This window comes from Rhodofomes roseus, assembly GCF_022264815.1.
Source record: "Rhodofomes roseus strain CIRM-BRFM 1785 chromosome Unknown C8Q71scaffold_8, whole genome shotgun sequence".
NCBI classification, from domain to species: Eukaryota; Fungi; Basidiomycota; class Agaricomycetes; order Polyporales; family Fomitopsidaceae; genus Rhodofomes; species Rhodofomes roseus.
The window spans coordinates 1340338-1362444 of record NW_025952964.1 but is presented as its reverse complement, the minus strand read 5'-3'; the positions used below and the strand labels follow the sequence as shown (position 1 = coordinate 1362444).

The window sequence follows — 22107 nt, the reverse complement described above, 5'->3', positions numbered from 1 at the left end:
TCTCAGTTGACCGCAGGAGGCTGTTTCCTCGCGCGGCCACATGTCAGCACACTGTCAAGCGATCGCATCTTGTACGCGCGACTTTTCAAGGTGACGGATGTGCACACGACCGACCGGCACTTCATCGACAGATCGGTACGCAGTACGGACAAGAATCCTTGTGATGAGACAGGACTGACGATTCGTCTCGCCCGGCGGATGCGTCTGCTACACTCGGTGGTGTTGCCGCATTGTTGGGCTCATGCGCGCCCGACATTTGCGCTCAGTCACACCAAGCGCCCATTCGGGAGCGTTGATCTCAATGTCATACTTACCTTGTTGGGCATTTGTACTCACCGCCTCGCGAGCTTCTTCGCAGATTTATACTTCTGACAATTCGTACCGTCTTTCGCGACGCTGCAGTACTGCATGACACAAACCGCTCCCGCACCGGGGCCGCCCAAACAGACCATCACCACGACTTGTTTAATCCGATTACATCAGCTTGATTCCCGAGGTTACCTGGCCCAGCAAGTCGGGCATTTCCAGGGCGGTGATGCCTGAGACGATGATTGGCAGGACGATGATGCAGTGCACCCGCGGGGCTATGCTCAAGCACGCGGTGTCTGCCTGCATACTTATATCGCACGGCGCTTTCATCTTCTTCTGTTTCGTCGACAACCAGGTGTTCATATACCGTACCGTCCCCTTCCCTAATCTTCGCCCGTGGCTGGACCACGTTCGCTTTCGCGCTATCACGCTTTCGCATCTCAATTACGCACATTCACGTCTATAACGACACTTCACGCCTCGACCCACGTCAAGAATGCTCAACAGGACTGCCGGAACGATTGGCCGCAATGCCTCCCCACTCTCACCCGGATTCATGAAGCTCGAGCCGGAGCAGCGCGTGCGCATACTCAAGTCGAGCCAGAAGGTTGGCAAGATGCTAGGTGCGACGCCCGTCACAGACGTGGTATCCCCAGGCCGGAGCGGCCTTACGCCCATGAGCACCCCGAGGTCCGCTCTGAACGCTAGCGTTCTGGACGGCAAGCGCGCACCCGTGCGTGCATTCTCTGGTCCCTCCCCGAACAGGCACATCCATGTTGCTGCAACCCGAGCGAGTACATATGACGAGGGACTCAAGTCGCCCGTCGTTCAAATCACGATATCTTCCCCTCTGAATGAGGAACAACAGGCACCCGCGCTCGCTACCAAAAATACGAATGCAGGCAGAGGGATCCGGAGGAAGAAGGTCCCTGCTGCTCTTCCCCTCAAGCAGGGATCGCGCACGGAGGCGATGCCATTGTCCCCATTCCGCTATGCAACGCTCAAGTGAGACTTCGTGATATGACATTTTGAAACCAGTTTCTGATTGTTTATCTTCTCAGGGCGGCCAAGACCCCATCTCTGTCTCCGCTCTCCCCGATGTCTCCGTTCTCGCCTATTACGGTGAAGAAGGTAGAGGAGAGCAAGGTCGAGAGGCTACATACGCTGGAGAAACTCGCGCAGTACTCTGCAGTAGGCATCCCACAGGAGATGATATATCCCTCATTCGGCCAGATGGAGGAGAAGACTGAACAGATAACCTCCTTCCTCGACCTTTATCGCATGGGAACAATGAGCCAAGTGGTCCCCGAGCGCTCCGCCTCTCTTCCCTTGGAGGTACAGAGTGCTGCTGTTGCGCCTGTAGCCGTGCCTCAAGTGACCGTCACCAGCCCCACCGCTGCGGTCTCCGCATTGCTCATACAAAGGCGCGGTCGCGCTAACAGCCGTAGCTCGACAGGATCCACCAAGCGACGCAGCAGGTCGGCAGGAGACTACTACACTGTCGTCGACGCGCTCGCCCTCGAGAGCCCCGGCTTCGGAGCGCGCGTGAGCAGGCAGTTGCACATGGCGTCTGTCCAGTCTCCCGCTGGAACGAGCTCTGCCTTCCTCGCACCGCCTGAACCCGTTCTGTCCGCCAAGCGTGATTCCTTCGCCTCCGCGCCCTTCTCGCCATCCATCTACTCCCAGCTCTCTGCGCGCAGCATCAAGTTTCCCTTCAGCACCAAGGAGGACTCGGAACCCACAGAGCAGGTGACCTCGCCCGTGCAGCGCCAACGTACGATTGCGAAGGCGCGTAGATCAATCCTCACGGACGACGCGCAGAAGATGGCGACCTTCCGCACGCGCTTCGGGGTACGCCCTCTCGACTTCGCGCTCCCGATTACCCCGATGCCGCTCCCGACGGGCCCGCTCCCGAGCCCGCCCATGTCGCCAGCGCCACCCGCAGAGGTACGCTCGCCTCGCGTGCCGTACTGGGTGAAGAGCTCGTACCGCCCGCGCGACTCTATGCAAGCGCTCGAGCTCGTCAACATGCGCTACGACCCCGAAGGCAAGCGTCGGAGCGCGAAGAGGAAGACTATCTTGCCTACACCGCGCACGCAGCGTTTCGAGCGCAGGATGGGATGGGGAGGAGAATGGAATCAGGGGGGCATGGCAGGCATGGTGGGTTCGCTGAAGCAGTTGTGAGCTATGTAGGTGTGAGGTGAGTGGGTGGTTGGGATTGGGTGAGGTTCGCTTGTCGGGCACCTGTTTGTGCGTTTGTTGTAAGTGCCCTGCCGGCCACCTCGTCCGGAAGTTGTGAGAGTCCATGTGTCAGTTTTACTTTCTTTTGTTTCCGAAATGACATGGATATGCGCCCCTTTATCTTATGACGTATGCCTTGGAAGAGCAGCTCAACTCAGTGTTCAAACGAAAGCCTTGATCAGGTTTATAGCTCAAAGTCGCCGGCGGAGGCTTCGGAAGGGTTTGTGCTTCGTAGCACGCGAAGTTTGTCACCGGCTGAAAGTGCACTCACGGCTACTCACGGCAGCTTTCAGGCATCACGAATTTCACTCATTATCATTTGTTTCCTGCCCGCTGAGCTCCAATGTCCACGCGATTCGTACTTAGGCGTTGCTGAGTCGATGAGTACGAGATCAATCACCATTTTGCCCGAAACGAAGTATGATATCAAGGTCAGAGAGCTTGAGCCCGGTAGCAGAGTCAAGTTGGAGGTTGCTGGTGTACGAAGCGTGACGAGTCACTAGTAGTGCTCGGGGCAGAAGCAGACATCATAGCGCCGAGCATTCACTAGCTACGAAAGTTTATGAGGACCGAGAGGGTTCGAAGTCAAGATGGCGTGGCGTTCAGGTCGGGCTCCCTACCTTTCTGGGTTACGGGTACACATACATACTCCAGACAGAGATGTGACCTGTATATTTCGACACACGCAGGCTTGCGCACTGCATGCCTGACGCGTGAAGTAGATGCGTAGAGTCATGATTATTATACGGACGAAGCAATAGCAAGTCAGAATGAGTCCGGACTCCGGAGCCACAACTCTCGGTGGCGCAATGATCGGAGCCGAAAGTCAACGCAAGATTTGAGCGGAGTTTAAAGCCACCGCGGTCCATCCCAAGCCTGTCTGTGCATCCGTCAACGACCCTCACAAGCCTTCCTCAAGACTATCCACGACAATGGTGAGCATGTGTTCTGGCCAGACGTGCTGGGAGATGTACTCGACGCTCTGGAACGGCGGGAATCGCGGTTAGGATATGGGCATGATAGTGGATGGTATGTTTTCAGTTCGGATGTCATCCTCGAAGGCCGTCTGACGCAAGCTGTCTTACTAGCCACAGCCCTATAATTCCCGTCTCAGCAAGGACAATTCGATGTCCAAGCTCACGCTGAGCTCGTTTCACGAGCTATGATGCGTAGCTTTGCTGGGCCCGTGCTCGTTACCTTCGGGTATATGAGCGCGGGCGTTAGAGCTCCGAGTGCATCGCACCAGCACCTGCCTCTGCAGTGGTGTGGATTGCTGATGACACTCGTCTCAATGACCAGCCCAAGGCCACTACCGGAAAGAAGGTTGCGCCCGCCCCTGGGTCGCGCAAGACGACCAAGACCCAGAAGAACCCTCTGTTTGAGGCTCGCCCGAAGAACTTCGGTATTGGTAGGTGCTCGCCTGGTCGACTTTCATACGGCCTCTGACTGGCTATGCAGGCCAGGACATCCAGCACAAGACCGACCTCACGCGCTTCGTCAAGTGGCCGCAGTATGTGCGCCTGCAGCGCCAGAAGGTCATCCTCCACCAGCGCCTCAAGGTGCCCCCCGCGATCGCGCAGTTCTCGCACACGCTCGACAAGAACACTGCGACGCAGCTGTTCAAGCTCCTGAACAAGTACCGCCCCGAGTCGAAGCAGGAGAAGAAGGCCCGTCTCGAGGCCACCGCCCAGGCGACCGCGGAGGAGAAGGAGGCGCAGGCAAAGGACTCGAAGAAGCCGCTTTTCGTCAAGTACGGCCTTAACCACACCGTTGCGCTCATCGAGGCGAAGAAGGCGTCGCTCGTCGTCATCGCGCACGACGTCGACCCCATCGAGCTCGTCGTGTTCATCCCCGCGCTCTGCCGCAAGATGGGCGTGCCCTACGTTATCGTCAAGGGCAAGGCCCGCCTCGGCACGGTCGTCCACAAGAAGACGGCTGCTGTCCTCACCCTTCAGGACGTGCGCAGCGAGGACCAGCGCGAGCTCAGCACGCTCGTCTCCGCTGCCAAGGCGAACTTGTGCGTTGTCTTTCTACCCTTACTTACACTCAAACTGATCCGTCTCGTCCAGCTCTGACAAGTACGAGGACCAACGCCGCCAGTGGGGTGGAGGCATCCGTGGCAACAAGTCCGCGCAGATGCTCCGCAAACGCGCCAAGGCTGCCGGCCAGACCCTCTCGCTGGCCAACGCGCAGAAGCTCTGAGCGACCTACGTACAAACCGTCGAAGGGCATCATGTCGGTGGTCGTCGGAAGGTGCTTTTATAGGTCACAAAAGGCGCAATGTCGTCCTCGCTATGCATTGCTGCTGCTTGCCGCTACATGTTGTATGCTGTTATGCTATGAGATGGAGATGATCTACCTCTACCCCCTGTGCCGTCGCGTGAACGTCTGTTGAGCTGCCGGACAAGCTGGTCATTCTATGATATCGCATCCCGTGTACTATAGTGTTCTATCATTTGCTATCCGATTCCCAGCACATCTGTGATCTGCCCACCTCGTCTGCGCCTCTTGAGCTTGAGCCTGTACGTCGTGTTTGAGGTTTGCTCCCGGGGGAAACACTCGAGCGCAACGACACCGCCGCGAAATGCTATCTGAACAAGTATTCACCGCATAACGCAAATGACTGCGTCCTCGTCAGGCAGCAGCAATATGAACATGCGCAGTTCCATCCTGCTGGAAGTTCGCCTTGATTGCCTCCATCGCCTCCGTCACCTTCGCCCCGCGCTCAATCGTGACGAGCAGCCCGTGCTGCTTGACACCGCCCTCCTCCGTCTCGCGGAACGGGCCCCAGAAACTGGACGGGTATACCCAGAATAGGGACGCGTCGAGCGTGCGGTCCTCGGCGTCGATGCGGCCCCGACCGCGGATGAACCCCTCAACGTCGGAGAAGTCGTGTAGTGAGGTCGAGATCTCGTCGAGCGCGCTGGCGGCGAGGAGGGCGGCGAGAAGGGGCATGCACTCGGTCCCCGTCGAGCGAGCGGTATTGAAGGGCCATTTTCGTGGGGATGACGGTTCGGAGCTGCTCGTTGTCGTGGACGAGGTCATTGCTGTTGATTTGGTGAGTCTGTGTCTTGGGGAGATGGTCAGAGGCAGCCTATGGACTGGTGGACGTAGGTGGACGAACTACTGGTCTGTGTGTATACGCTGAGTGCTCTGCTTTGCGACGGAACAACTACTTTGCAGTGACTCAGCGCTGCTCATGCGTCGAATATATACTAGCTACGTTCAAAGTTGCTGGAGCTCTGGAGCTCCAGCTGGAGCCCGGAGCTGGAGGTGACGGTTCTCGGGGTTTGCCGCCAGGCGGTTCCAGAGCATGCCGCCACAGCGCACTGCCGTCGTCACGCGCGCGTGACGTCTGTGACTCGACCGCGACAAGTTATCCTTTCCCTGCGTACAACTGCACGAAGATGCATAAGATTTTATGCATACCACCGCACCTAGGAGCTATTCGTGTATCTGCGAAGGTCTTTTGACAGCAAGCGTCTCACTTTCCCTTCCCAGGTTTGATTACGGGATGCAGCTGACTAAGCAGCAAGACCCTCGCTTGCACAGTACGACATGCTTCACCTGCAGCTTGAAACAGGCCTCCATACACATCTAGCATTTATTTTTACACGTGTACGGTGTCCCATTTACTCTGCATCGCACATCAAGCATGGATTATTTCAATGCGCAGGTACGTCTGCGGTAAGCGCCGTTGGCCTAATCGGGTATACCAATGTCATCGGGAGTGTGTAGAACCCGCTGCTATTATTTGAGGGTCACGGCTTCTGGAGAAAGTACGGACAGACCATCCTCACCCCTTCTTGAAGACATATATAATACAAACCCCTTCCCAGGACGTTGTACAGACCAGTTGGTAGCGCCACAGCTTATGGGATTACCTAAGCGCACTGTGGCGGGAATTTCAGGCGATGCCAGAGCTGTTGCGCGGTTGACGGCGTTTGCCGGGGGTGAGCTCCAGCCTCCAGTCTCTGGAGCTCCAGAGCTCCAGCAACTTTGAACGTAGCTACTGATGTGCCATCACCATCGCCTCGCCATCCCGAGCGGTCTCAACCTGGGCTCGTAAGTTGCGGATAGCGTTTACGTTTGATGTATCTCTCACAGTTGGCAATCAGTCTAGATCTGCAGTTGAGCGCTGAATGGCAGCAGCGGTAGCGATCCTGCAGCTGTGATATTGGTGTGCATGTACGGTCCTCTGGCGCTGAGAGGTACCGGTACCGTATAGCGAAAGTACAACAACAATGGTCGTCCAAAAGCTACACACCTCACTCAGTGCCTTTGCGTACAACGTCCTCCGCGATCGGTAATACGTCATTCCACATCGGGAAGTCCTTCCTCGCCCACCGCTTCCGACCTTCCTCGCTCACCACATCCAAGAAGTGCTTAACCGCAAGCACCATCTGGCGCGCACAGACCTCCTTGCTTGCCCCGCCCACGCCCGTCGCAAAGCCAGTCATGCACACCTTCTGTATCCGCCCTCTTCCCTCCCCCTCGCGATCCGCACGCTCGTTCCACCGTTCGACCTCCACCAGCAGGCTCCACATGGTGTTGTACACGAGGTCCTCGTGCCAGCTGACGTCGACCGGGTAGCGCATCGTCGGGGAGACCGCGAGGACGCGGCAGCGGGGGAAGCGCGGGTTATCACGGAGCTCGGCGCTGAGCGGGACGAGCGTGCAGGTGCCGGGAGGGGCGAAGCCGAAGTGACGGGCTTTCAGTGCGGCTTGTGCGCACCGCGTGAGCGCCATGATGTCGCCCTTGGGTGAGAGGGCTTCGGAGAGGTAGTAGTCGAATCTGTCGCAGAGCAGTATCGGTTGGGCGTAAATCGGGTGTGCGGACAACGCTCGTGAGGGCGAAGGGGTAGGAGACTGACCCGCCGTCCATGATCCCGTACGAGTTCGCGGGGGAGACAATACAGTCGAACTCGGTGTGGGGAGGCTCGAGTGTGTCAAGTCGGGCTTCTACTACGTGGAACCGTTGTTGATCGTCTGGGAATAGCTGCTCCCGGATATGGCGTTTCCAAGCCTCGTTGAGGCTCGGGACTGGTGTAGATGTCTTTTGTTTCGGCTCCATAAAGACGAAGTCAACTCCAGACATGGTTCCTGAAACTGAGGGGTTGAATTGGTGAGATTCCCTCCGGAAATATGATTCTGACCACTCACTGGTACAGCGTTCCGCGGTTGATTAGCTACGTTCAAAGTTGCTGGAGCTCTGGAGCTCCAGAGGCTGGAGGTTGGAGCTCGCCCCCGGCAAACGCCGTCAACCGCGCAACAGCTCTGGCATCGCCTGAAATTCCCGCCACAGTGCGCTTAGGTAATCCCATAAGCTGTGGCGCTACCAACTGGTCTGTACAACGTCCTGGGAAGGGGTTTGTATTATATATGTCTTCAAAAATGGGTGAGGATGGTCTGTCCGTACTTTCTCCAGAAGCCGTGACCCTCAAATAATAGCAGCGGGTTCTACACACTCCCGATGACATTGGTATACCCGATTAGGCCAACGGCGCTTACCGCAGACGTACCTGCGCATTGAAATAATCCATGCTTGATGTGCGATGCAGAGTAAATGGGACACCGTACACGTGTAAAAATAAATGCTAGATGTGTATGGAGGCCTGTTTCAAGCTGCAGGTGAAGCATGTCGTACTGTGCAGGCCAGGGTCTTGCTGCTTAGTCAGCTGCATCCCGTAATCAAACCTGCGAAGGGGAAGTGAGACGCTTGCTGTCAAAAGACCTTCGCAGATACACGAATAGCTCCTAGGTGCGGTGGTATGCATAAAATCTTATGCATCTTCGTGCAGTTGTACGCAGGGAAAGGATAACTTGTTGCGGTCGAGTCACAGACGTCACGCGCGCGTGACGACGGCAGTGCGCTGTGGCGGCATGCTCTGGAAACGCCTGGCGGCAAACCCCGAGAACCGTCACCTCCAGCTCCGGGCTCCAGCTGGAGCTCCAGAGCTCCAGCAACTTTGAACGTGGCTATTGCGTTCCAAGAGCGTGTGCACGTGCAATGGTCCTACTATCACGAACTCCTGTGTAGCTAAGACTGTAGGTCGTCACGCCGTGGTTTGGGCAGGATATGCCCCAAGATAACACGTAAGACTCACCTCTGTCTAAGGACTTGACGAGTCTCCAACTCGGCTCTCTGATACGCCTGTTACGGGCAAGGTCGGGCGTCAGGAGCTCGGGCGGGAGACTCGAGCTTAGTAGCCGACGATGAGACAGAATAGAGTGACGAGGGCGTAGGCCTAGGATTTAACGGTGTAGAGTAGACCGAGACGGGCGTTGTTGAGATGAGGAGACGACGCGCGAGCGCGTCGCCTGATACATAACGTCGGCCAGCGAGGAACAGAGTACTAGTGCTATAGTACGCATAGGCCAAGCATAGGCCCAGGCACTCGTCGTGCTCTCGGCGACGGCCTTGACCATGACAACGCCGTTCTGACTCCAAGTCGGATCGTTATTCTATATAGAGAGACGGCCGTGCTCTGGATCATACAATGTGCATGATACAGCGATCGAGCCGCGCAAGTGACTCGTAATGCGGCAGTGTGCTCAAGTGCGTACAGTGGGAGGTCCGACTCTTAGTACAGACTTGTGAGTATCGGCAGGCCACTGCGGCGCGGGTAGTACAAACCCTAGTCAGATAGAGCATTCGATGATCCAATGTTGCGTTATTCCACGCCGCAATGTCTTGGTAACTGTCACTCCAGAAGGGAACCTAGACTCGGAAGGAGAGGAGAGCTTGGTGGCACTACATAACTGCGATATGGATTAATTGCGAGCCCAATTGAAGTTTAGCGCCCGGCGGCCTTGTCCAGTTACTTGGAAGGGATTCGTGAAACGAAATGTGCAGCTCGACAGGGAGGCACAGCCGTAGGACTTGGTAGGACTTGGTATACACTAGCGCATCCGTCTGAAATGGTGCTCATTCAATATTACTCTCTTTGTGTCGTACACCCGGGCCCAGTGAGGGCAGCAACAGTCCAGATCGGGCTCGGCGACGGGGGAAGGAATGTTTGCGAATTCGATCAATGTACTATCTGCCACGACTACCACGAGAGCACAACCAAGGGAGGACAGTCCGCTCCCGGCGGGTGTGAATGCAAAGAGTTCGAGGCTAGACACAAGACATGCGAATAAGAGTCCGAGTGTACTTCACGGGTTCATCCGTCAAAGTTTGGCAAAAAACCACGAGCGCTTACGGTCATTGCACGTCTGCAACGGAGTCGCAGTCGTACTAGTGACGATGACCTAGACAGAATACGATTACTCAGATTTTGCATGTACGTGAAGCGGTCGCCAACATACCTGCGGGAACTCTCTATATTCCTCCAGGCCGCAGCAGTACACAGTGCGCTCAGCGGGACACATGCTGACAAAAGACACGTCGTCAAACATCTTCTACCATGCGCCGGTGTCGGGCTGTAAATACGCACATGAAGACGTTGTTCTTCTGGACAATGACTTGTTGAGGGGTACACTTGTCGACGACGGCTGTACACGCGGCTGCACAAGCCTGAGCAGTGTTCGTCCATACGGCGTTCTGGAGGGTGACACTGTCGTTGGACAACCTGACCAGCTTCCACTATGACAACGCATTGAGTACAGACTAGCTCACAAATATAATCACACCGACCTGGATGCATGCCTTCTGCTCAGTAGCGCAGATGACTGGGATTCCGTTGCAGGGGTCCGGAAGAGGAACCGCGGGACTGATACAAATGTTCTTGCTAACGCAAGTACAGTTACTGGTGCAGATGGACATTGTGCGTCAAGTAGTAGTGCCACGCTCAGGATTGCTGGGGACCGGGGCAGACTATTGGGCTTTAATACTGACGCGACTGGGAGTGCCGCGGCCCGGAAGTGGCAGCCCGTTGAGGCGTATACCATTCCATGCACATTGTGTGGCCAATGGATTGACACATATATGAAATTGAGCCACTGGCAAACTGTTTCGACTCGTTCCTCGGTTCAGCCAAGATATTTGTCGCTGTGAAAGTTCCGTACCAGTTGCCACCGCCCAATGAAGTGCCGAGTCAGGGATCCAGGGTCGCTCGCTTCCATTGCGTAGCAGCTTGAGCACCCTTGCACCTGCCACCCTGTACACCGCCGTGTGGTCAGCCTTGAGATCCAGACCGACGGAATCCCCGACGAACGCACCGAACAAGAGAGTGATTCTTGCTATGATTATCGCAGCCTTAATGCCCTATATATCAGCTAAAAAGCCACCCTGATGAGTATACTCGCAAGTACCAGTGAGACCGCGATAGAAAACTTACTCGACAGGGTTCAGCAGTATGAACTCGAGCCTGAAGCCCGTCCCATCCTTGAATCGCAAATTGAGAGTTCCGCACTGACGTCCTCTTGGCAATGCATTGAACATCGAAGAAAAGCTCGGTCACTGGGATGTAGTACTTGGCATTGACAGAATACATATGTCAAAGCCATGGACTTCCGGTCGATGCAAAGTGAAAGGCACTTTCATTGACGCGACGAGCGCGGACACATGATATGAGGCTAGCTCCTGAGGATCCGTCTGCGGCGACGGCTCTGGGGCTCATATCGTCGGTCTCTCCGCGGACGTGGATGTTTAGCCACCATGATGGCATGGGAACGACTCGAATTGAGAACCTACCTGAATCAAATATGAAAGCGAATGCACGTAGCAAAATCAAAGACAACGTACTAATTCCGATTTTACGCCCGGACCTGCTGAGAAGATCCATCATACAGGCCCTATGTGTTATGTCAATCTGAATATGACACTCACGTCGTTCCGCAAGCCAACCGGTAATGCAAAGCCGACTGCTGGCCACATACAATTAGGCGTTAATCAATGACTGTCTCGGCAAAGACTAAGGCCTTCAGGCCTCAGGCCCCTGGACCGCCGGCAGACATTCATGTCACCATTGCCGATTTGTGGCACGTCTTCGCCTGTGAAACGTACGTCGCGAACATTGTAATATCACATCTTCCGGGTCAGCATCGGCCAGTATCTTCTGGAATACCTCTGTTCCAATCTGCAATATCCAAGACGTTCCCTTCGAGTAAGCGATTTTCTGCATCACATCTGTTTTACGCACTCACTTCAAATACGCGCCGATCCAGCCTCATCTCAGCATATCTTGCAAACGTGGAGCTATCCGTCATTCATGTCGTAGGCGAAATGGTCGTCTCGTTGTGCGCAGAGCTGCGTGAAGAAAAGTCGTGAGATTGCTACAGCAACGTCTCCAAATGTCTACAGAGATCAACTCTGCATAATGGTACGAAATACACTGAGTGATTTATCGAATTCCCGCGTCTATATCATATCTCCTTCGAGGATTCAGATCATCATAGGCAAGGGGGCGCACCGTAGTCCCAAGAAAACAAGAAAACAACATTTCCACTCCAGCACTGATCCGCCTCACGGACACCAGCCTATCGCGTAATGCACATACTCCACTTCTTCTATAGTCCCGCCCCTCGAGCGCACGTCCCCACTCGCCTCGCAGACGACGACGTCCTTCGACAGGGTGACCAGACCGCCGTCCATGGCTCCCTCACTGGCGAACGGGTATACTTCCTCGATAGCACTCGACTCCAGCGTGTGAGTCGGCCGGAGCGGGATGATGAGATGGAAAGCGGGCCGTACATCCACCGATGGGGAGAATGGCTTGCGGAGGAGCTTCTCAACACAATTCTTGACCCAGCGCACATGCTCTGCCTCGTATATAATGTCCGCGCCGAAGATGAGGTCGAATGGCTGGTCGAACGGTGCGGACGGGTCTTGCAGGGCAGGAAACTTCGCCCAGTCGAGGCAGTGCGAGCTGACGGACACTGACTGGAGATTCGGCGGCGGGAAGTTGGCGGCGAGGTTGTTCTCTAGGTTCGCGAGCACGGATGGGTGGAAATCCGTGGCGAGAACCGTGCCCGCACAGCACCCCTTCGCGTTCAGGAGCTTGCCGAGTGCGACGCTGACCAGGCCCGTGCCCGCTCCCAGCTCGAGCACGCGCACGCCCGTGGGTGGAGAACCCAGGTCAAACACACCGGGGTCCTCGACGAGCATCTCAGCGAGAAGACACGCGCTGCCCCATGTTTGTGCACCGACGCTCGGGTAGTCCTGGTTCTCGAGCGGCACGTCCGTCAGCTGGACCTCAATCGGCGTGTCGCCGTTTTGGAAGCGGAAGGTCCTCGTTATCGTGCCAGCAGACGCAGTGCCTGCGCAAATTGCCAGCAGGGCGGACGCTTGCTGGAGAAGATCCTCGAGATCCGAAAACCCCCCATGCAAGTCTTCGTCGGCAAATTCTAGGAGCTGGTACACCTGGGAGACGAGCGCAGTGAGCCACCTGATCGCGTAGGCGCGTTCGAAGGTATCCGATCGCAGGGCCTCGAGACTAGGATCCGTAGAAGGTCGAGATCCGGGCTTGAGAGACGCGGAGAGTAGTTCGCTGCGATGCTTCTGACGGTTACGGTCGATGCGCCGGATGCCACGGACGTCTGGGTTGTAGATTAGTCGTAGGTAACGGACTGCCTTGGTGAGATCCTCAGCTGAGTACTTCTGGATCTTTCCGATGGGCGGGAGGTGAGACGTGGGCGCGGAGAGGACGGTCATGAAGCTCTATGATATCTAGGGTCTAATTGCACGATCTGTATGTTCCTGCCGGTGAGCTCGCTGCCTCAGACGGAGAGTCAACCGTGACAGTACTACGGCGCAGGATGTTCAACTTACCGGAGAGCCTTGCGGTATAATTGCTAATATCTATTCTCTATGTCTAGAATTGTCCGGTGAAGCGCCTCTAGACTGAACTTGAGTGGTGGTCAGTATGCATGGTGGGAATGTTCGGATTCGGAAGACGGTGACAAGTGTACAATGTTACTGTACATGGTGTGGTAGAGAATCCCACGGTCACCTGGGTGACTGATCGCGAAACAAATGGTTCACGATCGGTCACAGTGGTGACTTGAATCCATGACGTCAGTGTGGCTGACCTACACCAACGCCGTCATGAAGTGGGGTGAAGTTGGGGTGAAGACAATATATAAGCACGCTCTACACATGAAAATCAACATTCACATCTCTCACGACGACCCTCACGACTGTATATATTTCGCACTTTTGAATCTCTGAATATCAACGACATGGCCAACACAAACGGAAATAACGCGGGTGCCAACTTCGGTCAGAAGGTTAGGTGAGTAATAGGCTGACAGCCATGAACGACAGAACTAGTCTAACGGCATTACCCTATTGAAGGGGAGGGTGGAATGCTGTAGAGGGTACGATGTCTATGATACAATGACCGAACACACGACTAACTAAACATACAGGAGCCGGTGACAAGCTGAGAGGCGGCGTTTTGGATTTCGTCGATTCCGCCACGGGCACCGGCGGACACCACGCCGAGACAGACATAGGCGACGCGAAGATGCGGCAGGGAGCGGCGCAGACGAAGCAACCTACCAGTGGCACCGCTGCCGGCACGACGACCGCGACTGCTCCTGCAGCCACCGCTGGCACTGGCACGAACACGACCACCGCCGCGCCCACTGCTGGTGCTAACAGGCCGACGACAGCCGCAACTACCAATGGCACCGGCACGGGTGCTTCAAGCACCGTCAATTGATCGACTCTACACGGGCCTGTACATACCAGGTACATACGAAGGTATGCACTTAGTCAAGTTCGGCTGGGCAACCGGTACCTTAACCACGTTCTTCGCGCGCAGTGGTCCGCATACCCTGATCCAAGTCGTCCGTGTGTCCGAGTCGTAGACTGTAGAGGTACATCGTGTAATATCACCGTATGCAACGTGTGACTTGCCCACTTCAACGTTTGTGGCTTTTCTTGGCGGGATTGGGCAGCACAATGAGCCACATCGGATTATTTACGTTGCTATGCTTTATTCTGATGGTTGTGAGTTGGTCTGACCACGATGTAGGCATCGTGGTCTCGCCTAAGAGGGGTGACCGCGCGACAAGCCTCGCGTACGAATTCTGTACACAACGCGTCCACGTGACGACGCCCTCGTTTGTACTTGAGCAACAAGGTTTCCTGCGGTGAAAACAGAATGCACCGCTTGTGGGACCTCTCAAGCTCTCAAGAGCATTAGGCTGGAGGTGCCTTGGCCAGATCCGGTTGAATGTAGTCTTTCCCGTACGCACAGGGCTCATGAGACGAGGCGTGACATGAGACACGTGGTGTCACAGCTGTGTTCGTGACAGCCGCAAAAGGCAAGTGTAGCCGACTGCGAGGTGCAATGCGCCGGGCGCGTGCCAGAGAATCTGACTCTCCGTGATTCATTTGAGCAGAGCGCGTTCGAAGGCGCTTTGTTCGATCTTCCCTCCCGCAACGACCATCCACGTACACGCACAGGTGCGAGCGATGCAGGCTTGAGCTGCCGAGGTCCGCTGGGCCCTCCCCTCCTCAAGCACAAGGTCGACTGCTTGTTGGTCTTCACCATGGAATCTCAGGAAGAACGCCAACAATTGGAGATTACAGCGCTCAAGGTACGCATTCGAGTGGCGTCTAGGTCGCAGCAGAGAGGCTGACGGGTGTGGGCAGAGTATTTACGATGATGATTTTATCGAGTGCCCCCCTCCAAAGGTTTGGAAGGTATGTTCGTTGCTGTTTGTCTCCGTGCTACACACCCGACCCCGAGCAAGGCGGACATTCCGGTTCACGGCGAGCGAGACCACTCTTGAGTCCAACGATACACACCGATTGTCTCGCCCGACACTTGATCCCGCGGTACCCCCCTATTCATCTTGCTTGCACCATGCCGTGTGTGTGGCCACGCCCTTCGACCAATTGCATTGACCTATCGTCGCGTCCAACTGCGATACCATGTCGCCGTTTCTCACGTTAGCTTCCCTTCTCTTAGACTTTGCTCGGTGTCGGGATAGCTAGTCACCTCTACGTTATACTAACGGTTGTTTGTAGGGAGCACCACGTCTGCCCGAGTTTATCATCAAAGTATCCCACCCCGACCCCGAACACGCTGACAAGATCTATTTCCATCTACATACTAAGTGCGTATCATTTCGTTCGCTATGTTAGACGTGGTTGCCGTCATGCTGGGGATCGCGGCCGTTGCATTCACTGGCACCTGTTGGTGCCCGTAGGGTTAGGGTTGACTACCCGGGCGCTCAACTCCGCGGGCAAACCAGGATGTATGGGCTCCGAAAAGGCTGATAACATCTGTTCCCCATGGGAACCTTTCCGGAGAGCTACATTGATTCAGAATTTGCTCCGACATCGTTGATATTCGTAGCATGTTCGCCGAGAACATGCCTTTTCGGCCTCCGAACATGTCGAAATGCATCGCGTTCGCAGCATGTTCTGAGGATATTCGGAGCCCGAAAAGGTTGCCAGGGGGTAATAATCCTCGTACGGGGTTTCGGAGCTCAAAATTGCTGGTGTGCCCACGGTGTAACAGGATCGCTCCGCCAATGAGATCTCTTCTCTGACTCTGCCGCCGTAGGTTTCCCAAGACATACCCCACTATTGCATGCCCCACATTCACGATACAACAACCTATCCACGGCCTCAATGCCCATGACATAACGCAACTTTCGAACGCGATTCATGCGGAGGCGCTGAAGCAGAAGGGCGGAGAGATGGTCTTCCAGATCGTCACCTTCGCGCAGGACTGGATCTCCAACAAAGTGAAGCCCCCGGTCGAGGTCGTCGGCTCGCTCGCGACGGAGATGAACCGGCGCGCGTACGAGGAGGAGCTGGTGCGTCCCAGTCGCGTGTTACACCTGCGAATGGCAAGTCTGACTGACTGGCGGTGGCTGGTCGACAGGCGAAGCGCCAGAGGGAAGAAGAACAGGCTGAGCAGGAGGAGGAGCGGATCAACCAGCTGGCTCTGGAGTTTGAGGAACAGATCAAGGCGGACGCGTATCGCCAGCAGCTTGAGCGAGAGAGAGTGCTGCAGCAGTCACGCAAGCGAGCGATGTCGGACGCGACACAAGTCCCGTCTACGGAAGACCCTACTCCGACTGAGTCCTTTGCACAGGCGATCGAGTGGCAGGGCGTACGTTTCAGCAAGGTCAAGCTCTTCCATCCGAGGCAGGGTGAGTGTCGCTCCGAGCGGTGGACTGGGTCTATTGACGAGTAAACGGAGCAGAATGTTTGGGAACGATGTACCAAGCGGATCCTGTCTGCGAGGACGACAACGACAAGAAGACGCTCCCTCTCGAACTGCTCTCTATCACTTTCCATGCGCAGTACTACACGACCACGCAAGGTACGAATCCCTTACAGACGACTCACCAGCCTCTAAACACGTGAAAGCAGGCAGGAAGAAGCTCAAGCAGCTCGAGACTGAGATTCAACGCCTCACGACTGTCCGCCATGCGAATGTACTGTCGACTCTCGCAGTCACGCTGATTACTCCCACCTCGAGCGGGTCTCCTCGGCTGATCATCCTCACCGAGCAGCGGCCAGCCGTGACGCTCAAGGACGTCCTGGAGGACTGCGACTGGCTGCGCGAAGAGCGTGCGTCTGTAAGGAACACCTGTTTGACCACGACATGCATGCAACTGACGCCCATATGGGTTACAGGAGTACCTGCACCAGATCCTCTCCGGTCTGCACGCGATACATACTCGGGAACTGGTTCATCGCGGCCTGTGCATCAACCACATTGGGCTCGCGCCGCGCGAACAGGGTGGCCAGGCGAAGATGGTCAAGATCTTCAAGGTCGGGTACCACGTCCGTCTCCTTGACCTGCACCGGTCCGATCCTTTTGGGTTCAACATGGATCCCAAGGTCGATGAGACGCCGATCCCGGAAGGATGGTGAGCGACAGGTGATAGTCCCTCACAGAATCGGTAGTAACGAAGGTTGTAGGCTGGCGCCGGAGGCGGTTGAGTCGCCATTGGTGTACACGAAGACTCGAGACATCCATGCGGTCGGTATCATCTTGCTCCAGATGCTGATGGGTAGCGACGTCATGGAACGCTTCCCCGACGTGCACACGGCGCTACGCAACTGTTCGTGTTCTTATCCTGCGCACCTGCTGGAAAGACTGACCGAACCATCTCACTATGGCATAGCTTCGATCTCTCCTCACCTGCAGCAGCAAGCAGTCGACATGCTGACACAGAGCAAAAGGCACCCAGTCTCCTCTGGCACACTCCTCGCGAACATGCAAGACCGGCCTGTCTCCCCTGTCACAGTTCGAAGCGCCGCGATACCGATTCCAGGTAAGCAAGATGTCATCGGCGTATCGAGTGTATCAGGACAGTTTGTAGGGACAGCGCGGACACCGGGTCCGAAGACGCCTATGTGGTTTCAGCTCGCCAACGGATCTCCTGAGACTGACTACTTCAGGATGCCGCCTCCGAGGGCGAAGCATACCAGCAGGTGGAAGGAAGACTGGGAAGAACTTGAGCTACTGGTAGGATAGCCGCTAGTTAGACTGCATAATCGTCCTGATATGCTTATGCCTATACAGGGTCGTGGCGCGTTTGGCTCCGTCGTTAAAGCCCGCAACAAGATTGACTCTCGTATCTACGCAGGTGTGTCGAGATTAACGGTATCGCCTTCGACATTTGCTCATTGATCGTGCACAGTGAAGAAGATCAGGCTGCGAGCATCCCAGAGCGACAGCAAGATCTTCCGCGAGGTCAATGCCTTAAGCCGCTTAAACCACCGCTTTATTGTCCGTTACTACACAACCTGGGTGGAGACATCGGAACCAGCCTCCACCGCAATGTCGTCGGAGTCTGACCGAGAGACAGCAACAGATGGCGACACCTCCGTGCCCGACTCGCGCTCCCGCGGGTCCGATGGTGATCCCTTCACCGTCGATCTTGATGACATCGGGTCAGGTAGCAGGCATTCCTTTCCTAGCATACATTTCACGCGCTCGGGGTCGGCCGACCCTGAAAAAGGAAGCGAATCCAGCGGGGAGAGTGAAGGGGAAGAGGCATTCAGAAGCCTGTTCTTGGCTGAGAGCAATGGATTCGTACCTGAGAGTCCTGCGCCGGCTGTCTCCAGGACGTTATACATCCAGATGGTTGGTCGTTTGCCTTTGTCGTAGTCTGCAGGCATTGACACGACCCGACGGTAGGAGTATGTAGAACGCCAGACTCTGAAAGAGGTACGTGCGCTGCGACACAAGTCATTCTTGAAGCCCACATACTCACGGCGGTACATAGCGGATTGCTGAAGGGCTCACTGAGCAAGACGCCTGGCGGCTATTACAACAAATCGTTGATGCGCTTGTGCACATGTCTAGCCTCGGCATCGTACGTGATTCTGTTGAAGTACTACGTTGCCGTCTGTTGATTGCCATTTATAGCTACATCGGGACATCAAATTGACGAACATATTCATCGGTGTGTACATTTTAAAACAACAGTGAGATCGACTGCTGATTCAGAGCATAGATGGCAAAGGTGACTGCAAAGGTACGAAATGGCCTCCCTGACTATGCTGTGACCGCCATCATTGACGTGTCGTAGTTGGTGACTTCGGTCTTGCGACATCCAGTCTGGCTGCTGTTGATCCTTCCGACGTCACGGCGCCCATTGTTCAGGATGCAGACATGACCTTAGGTGCCATTCAGTCTTACTGAAACGTCGGATATCACATTAACACATTGACTCAGACGTAGGGACGAGGCTGTACATCGCCCCAGAGGTTCAGTCTTCCAAGGGAGGTCCGCGCGATCACACTAAAGCCGACATTTATAGCCTCGGAGTGCGTGCCAGTTTCCGGTTGATTCACTAGCCATTGACGACTCCACTGTAGATTGTCTTCTTCGAGATGAACTACATGTTCTCAACCGGTGCGGAGCGCATTGTTGTGCTGGAGGACCTGCGGAAACCAGGCATTTATTTTCCTGCAAGTTGGCAACCCCATCGTGCGAGACAACGACAGAGTGAGTAGGATTGGGTCAACTGATTCAGACCTCGCTGACTTTGTGTAGTCATTACCTGGCTATTGCAGCATAAACCTAATGACCGACCCACGGCGCTTGAACTGTCGCAGAGTTCGCTCCTTCCTCCGCGGTGGGAAGACGAATACTTCAAGGGCGCCTTGAAGCTGATGAGTACGTCTGTTCAAAGAATTCTGAAAGCGTCACTCATTTCCTGTTCCAGCCAAACCGGATTCGCCTCACTTGCAAGCTGTCCTTTCCTCGTTGTTTAACCAGCCCGCCAAGCCCGTGCGGGGCTTCCTCTATGATCTGCAAGCGGAACTCCCAGAACATGTAACGCTCAATGGCAAGGTCATCGATTGCCTTGTGGAGATATTCCGCCTTCATGGTGCTGTGAATATGGAGCCTCCCTTACTGATGCCCATCACGAGCACGGAGGAAGAGCGTAATCGTGCAGTCTTTTTGGATCGACATGGCGAAGTCGTCGCATTGCCGAACAACGCTCTTCTACCTTTTGCTAGGTTGGCAGCTCGAGAAGGCACCAAGCGGATTAAGCGGTTCTACATTGGCGATACATATAGACCGAAGTAAGTGATGCCGGGTGCTTAGCCAATTCCTGATTGATCATCACATTCTCGTGTAGTGTCATTTCCGGCCATCCCAGAGTATCAAAGGCTGCAGTATTTGATATCATCACCCCGGATTTGGTAGTTGGACCCACTGCTGCCGCTGCCGAGGCGCTGTCCATCGCTCACGACTGCCTGAACAATTTCGCAAATCTGGGCCAGTTGTACGAGATCCATATATCGCATTCTAAGAGTGAGACACCCGCTTCTAGTGTTCTTCTATGAGTCCTGTACTCACCCTGATCTAGTCCTAGATGTTGCCTTGGATCGTGTGCCCAGTGACGTGCGCGACGCCGTCCTAGACGTACTCAACCAGACGAAGTCCTCTCAGTCTCAGAAGCGTTCCATGCTACTACGCAAGGGCATCTCGAGGAACATCGTGGACGAACTCGAATTATTGTCTGAAGTTGGTCAGTAGCATACTTAGTACACTGCATTGCTCCCCATTCATACTCCGTGTAGACGAGGATATCGATGGCGTCATAGCGCGCTTGGAGAAGACGGCACCCGCCCTGCTACCTGTGCTCACTCCCTATATCCAGGATGTCAAGAGCACGATCACCTTTGCAGCCGCTTCGGGTGTCACACGCCCGATCCTGTTCAATCCCTTGATGTCGATCAATCGCAACTCCTACTTCAGGGACGGTGTCTGCTTTGAAGTAGTGAGAAGTAACAAGAGGTCGGACATCCTAGCAGCAGGCGGGCGGTAAGTCGTGTTTTTCGCGTCCACCGTGCGGGAGCTCATCACAAAGATAGGTATGACAACCTCATCGCTCGGCTTTCTCCACCGAAGCCCAAGGTGGAGATGACTTGCGCTGTTGCTGTCCAGATATCTCTCGATAAGATCACCGCTGTCCTGGCGGCCTTCCAGAGTGCCTCAGTGAAGACCCTCCTGAAGGAACATCGCTCGTTCGGCTACTGGAGTCCACGACGTTGCGATGTCTACATTGTATCTTATCAACCTGGATATCTCGCTGATCGCTTGGAAGTGGCATCCATGCTCTGGAAACACAATATCAGCACCGATGTCATCTACGACTCAAGCCTTGCGGACGGCGACAGCGAGAATAATATGGATGTTTGCTACCGTGAAGGCATTCTGTAAGTTCACGTGCTGTATGCTTGACGTGTTTTTCACTGCTTCATTTCGACAGTTTTGTGGTCTACCCGCGCCCCAGATCCGTCCGACGGGTTGATCAGCCTGCTTTCAAAGTCAAGAGCGTCTTGCGTGGCACCGAGTATGAAGGTGATATAGACACGAACTCACCGAATCCTCCAGGCTAACATCCTTGGCAGTATCACGGCATGAGCTTGTGCCGTTCTTACAGCAGCAGCTCCTGGAGCAGAATAAGATCGACGCCTCCATCTCGGGTGTTTCAGCTGTCGCTGAGAGTACTCCTGTGAGCAATGGAACGAAGGAGCCCGTTGGCCGGGCCGACGTGCAGCTCATACTACCCAGCGACACCAAGAAACGAGCCAAGTACACCAAGCAGATGTTTATGGATAGAGGTATCTTGCCTTCCTTCCGTGGGTGAGAAGCACGGCTGACCATGGAATGTATCAGCGTTTGAGGCGGCCCTCGAAGTAAAGCAGGCAGCCACTGCGGGTATGCCCACCCTTGCTGTCGACGTGCCGACATCGGTGTTCGACGAGCTGTCGAAGAACGCAAGTTGGGTGACGGACGACGAAGCTTGGAAGGCGATATCAGCGATGCTCCCCGCTCAGTACGGAGCTTACACCAATCAACTACGAGAAGCTGTAATTAAGAAGAAGGCAGACGGTCAGAAGTATATTCTGTTGTTCGCGGTCAAGGACGAGCGCATCTCTTTGCTCACTCTCTCCTAGGGTCGTCATGTATGTATGCTAATCTTAATGTGCTATGTAATACATCACGAGCTACAGTACGATGGTACACCGACTAGTCTGAGTTTTAACCTCTCGTCGATCGCCGTAGCGCTCCTTCTGGTGTCGCCGAGCAGACAGAGTACGAATAGACATGACGCTTCAAGCTTGACCCGCAATGGTGGTCACGACTACACGACTACGTCGACTTTTCCA

The 22107-nt window shown here is 55.2% G+C and overlaps 9 protein-coding genes across 9 annotated transcripts; 4 read left to right on the top strand and 5 right to left on the bottom strand.

The window, feature by feature from the left end:
* Positions 1–589: 589 nt before the first annotated feature.
* Positions 590–2587, top strand: C8Q71DRAFT_571855 (uncharacterized protein). Its single transcript, XM_047919442.1, has 2 exons — positions 590–1314; positions 1371–2587. Exons 1-2 carry the CDS (start codon positions 806–808, stop codon positions 2491–2493), a joined length of 1632 nt encoding a protein of 543 aa, XP_047780031.1. The 5' UTR covers positions 590–805; the 3' UTR covers positions 2494–2587.
* Positions 2588–3408: 821 nt separating this feature from the next.
* On the top strand, positions 3409–4985 carry C8Q71DRAFT_571761 (L30e-like protein). Its single transcript, XM_047919440.1, has 4 exons — positions 3409–3485; positions 3850–3958; positions 4009–4567; positions 4620–4985. The coding sequence occupies exons 1-4, from the start codon at positions 3483–3485 to the stop codon at positions 4750–4752; spliced, it is 804 nt and encodes a 267-aa protein (XP_047780030.1). The 5' UTR covers positions 3409–3482; the 3' UTR covers positions 4753–4985.
* C8Q71DRAFT_571752 (uncharacterized protein) lies at positions 4986–5852 on the bottom strand. The gene has a single exon (XM_047919439.1). The coding sequence runs from the start codon at positions 5593–5595 to the stop codon at positions 5185–5187; it is 411 nt and encodes a 136-aa protein (XP_047780029.1). The 5' UTR covers positions 5596–5852; the 3' UTR covers positions 4986–5184.
* A 966-nt stretch (positions 5853–6818) lies between these two features.
* On the bottom strand, positions 6819–7623 carry C8Q71DRAFT_706001 (uncharacterized protein; the record flags this gene model as incomplete). The annotated part of the gene is made up of 2 exons (XM_047920481.1): positions 6819–7344; positions 7424–7623. The coding sequence occupies 2 exons, from the start codon at positions 7621–7623 to the stop codon at positions 6819–6821; spliced, it is 726 nt and encodes a 241-aa protein (XP_047780028.1).
* Positions 7624–9703: 2080 nt separating this feature from the next.
* Positions 9704–10560, bottom strand: C8Q71DRAFT_571697 (uncharacterized protein). The gene is made up of 4 exons (XM_047919438.1): positions 10189–10560; positions 9989–10137; positions 9861–9924; positions 9704–9803 (listed from the first exon to the last, which is right to left on the bottom strand). Exons 1-4 carry the CDS (start codon positions 10440–10442, stop codon positions 9716–9718), a joined length of 555 nt encoding a protein of 184 aa, XP_047780027.1. The 5' UTR covers positions 10443–10560; the 3' UTR covers positions 9704–9715.
* A 1-nt stretch (position 10561) lies between these two features.
* On the bottom strand, positions 10562–11323 carry C8Q71DRAFT_755479 (uncharacterized protein). Its single transcript, XM_047923554.1, has 3 exons — positions 10832–11323; positions 10713–10769; positions 10562–10651 (listed from the first exon to the last, which is right to left on the bottom strand). The coding sequence occupies exon 1, from the start codon at positions 11279–11281 to the stop codon at positions 10991–10993; it is 291 nt and encodes a 96-aa protein (XP_047780026.1). The 5' UTR covers positions 11282–11323; the 3' UTR covers positions 10562–10651; positions 10713–10769; positions 10832–10990.
* A 420-nt stretch (positions 11324–11743) lies between these two features.
* C8Q71DRAFT_833807 (putative methyltransferase-domain-containing protein) lies at positions 11744–13384 on the bottom strand. The gene is made up of 2 exons (XM_047926403.1): positions 13264–13384; positions 11744–13206 (listed from the first exon to the last, which is right to left on the bottom strand). The coding sequence occupies exon 2, from the start codon at positions 13144–13146 to the stop codon at positions 11959–11961; it is 1188 nt and encodes a 395-aa protein (XP_047780025.1). The 5' UTR covers positions 13147–13206; positions 13264–13384; the 3' UTR covers positions 11744–11958.
* Positions 13385–13524: 140 nt separating this feature from the next.
* On the top strand, positions 13525–14480 carry C8Q71DRAFT_755474 (uncharacterized protein). The gene is made up of 4 exons (XM_047923553.1): positions 13525–13726; positions 13789–13811; positions 13863–14199; positions 14261–14480. Exons 1-3 carry the CDS (start codon positions 13674–13676, stop codon positions 14156–14158), a joined length of 372 nt encoding a protein of 123 aa, XP_047780024.1. The 5' UTR covers positions 13525–13673; the 3' UTR covers positions 14159–14199; positions 14261–14480.
* A 330-nt stretch (positions 14481–14810) lies between these two features.
* C8Q71DRAFT_755472 (kinase-like domain-containing protein) lies at positions 14811–21964 on the top strand. The gene is made up of 29 exons (XM_047923552.1): positions 14811–15041; positions 15097–15147; positions 15475–15563; positions 16016–16271; positions 16340–16610; positions 16664–16783; positions 16834–17042; positions 17101–17336; positions 17389–17531; positions 17595–17744; positions 17799–17938; positions 17996–18059; positions 18114–18559; positions 18614–18643; positions 18702–18791; positions 18845–18881; positions 18933–18953; positions 19008–19100; positions 19154–19245; positions 19297–19426; positions 19475–19597; positions 19647–20010; positions 20067–20242; positions 20298–20459; positions 20512–20755; positions 20806–21150; positions 21204–21295; positions 21346–21558; positions 21614–21964. Exons 1-29 carry the CDS (start codon positions 14994–14996, stop codon positions 21892–21894), a joined length of 4716 nt encoding a protein of 1571 aa, XP_047780023.1. The 5' UTR covers positions 14811–14993; the 3' UTR covers positions 21895–21964.
* The last annotated feature ends 143 nt before the right edge of the window (positions 21965–22107 follow it).

Excerpts from the sequence above, each read along its gene's own strand:
- C8Q71DRAFT_571855 (XM_047919442.1), top strand. The coding sequence starts at position 806 with ATGCTCAACAGGACTGCCGGAACGATTGGCCGCAATGCCTCCCCACTC. Across the intron at positions 1,315-1,370 it reads TTCCGCTATGCAACGCTCAA|GGCGGCCAAGACCCCATCTC; the intron begins GTGAGACTTCGT and ends TTATCTTCTCAG.
- C8Q71DRAFT_571761 (XM_047919440.1), top strand. Across the intron at positions 3,959-4,008 it reads CCCGAAGAACTTCGGTATTG|GCCAGGACATCCAGCACAAG; the intron begins GTAGGTGCTCGC and ends CTGGCTATGCAG. Across the intron at positions 4,568-4,619 it reads TCCGCTGCCAAGGCGAACTT|CTCTGACAAGTACGAGGACC; the intron begins GTGCGTTGTCTT and ends CGTCTCGTCCAG.
- C8Q71DRAFT_571752 (XM_047919439.1), bottom strand. The coding sequence starts at position 5,595 with ATGACCTCGTCCACGACAACGAGCAGCTCCGAACCGTCATCCCCACGA.
- C8Q71DRAFT_571697 (XM_047919438.1), bottom strand. The coding sequence starts at position 10,442 with ATGGTATACGCCTCAACGGGCTGCCACTTCCGGGCCGCGGCACTCCCA. Across the intron at positions 10,138-10,188 it reads AGCAGAAGGCATGCATCCAG|TGGAAGCTGGTCAGGTTGTC; the intron begins GTCGGTGTGATT and ends GCGTTGTCATAG. Across the intron at positions 9,925-9,988 it reads CAGAAGAACAACGTCTTCAT|CATGTGTCCCGCTGAGCGCA; the intron begins GTGCGTATTTAC and ends GTCTTTTGTCAG.
- C8Q71DRAFT_755479 (XM_047923554.1), bottom strand. The coding sequence starts at position 11,281 with ATGATGGATCTTCTCAGCAGGTCCGGGCGTAAAATCGGAATTAGTACG.
- C8Q71DRAFT_833807 (XM_047926403.1), bottom strand. The coding sequence starts at position 13,146 with ATGACCGTCCTCTCCGCGCCCACGTCTCACCTCCCGCCCATCGGAAAG.
- C8Q71DRAFT_755474 (XM_047923553.1), top strand. The coding sequence starts at position 13,674 with ATGGCCAACACAAACGGAAATAACGCGGGTGCCAACTTCGGTCAGAAG. Across the intron at positions 13,727-13,788 it reads AACTTCGGTCAGAAGGTTAG|GGGAGGGTGGAATGCTGTAG; the intron begins GTGAGTAATAGG and ends ACCCTATTGAAG. Across the intron at positions 13,812-13,862 it reads AGGGTGGAATGCTGTAGAGG|GAGCCGGTGACAAGCTGAGA; the intron begins GTACGATGTCTA and ends CTAAACATACAG.
- C8Q71DRAFT_755472 (XM_047923552.1), top strand. The coding sequence starts at position 14,994 with ATGGAATCTCAGGAAGAACGCCAACAATTGGAGATTACAGCGCTCAAG. Across the intron at positions 15,042-15,096 it reads TGGAGATTACAGCGCTCAAG|AGTATTTACGATGATGATTT; the intron begins GTACGCATTCGA and ends GGGTGTGGGCAG. Across the intron at positions 19,427-19,474 it reads TCGTGCGAGACAACGACAGA|TCATTACCTGGCTATTGCAG; the intron begins GTGAGTAGGATT and ends GACTTTGTGTAG.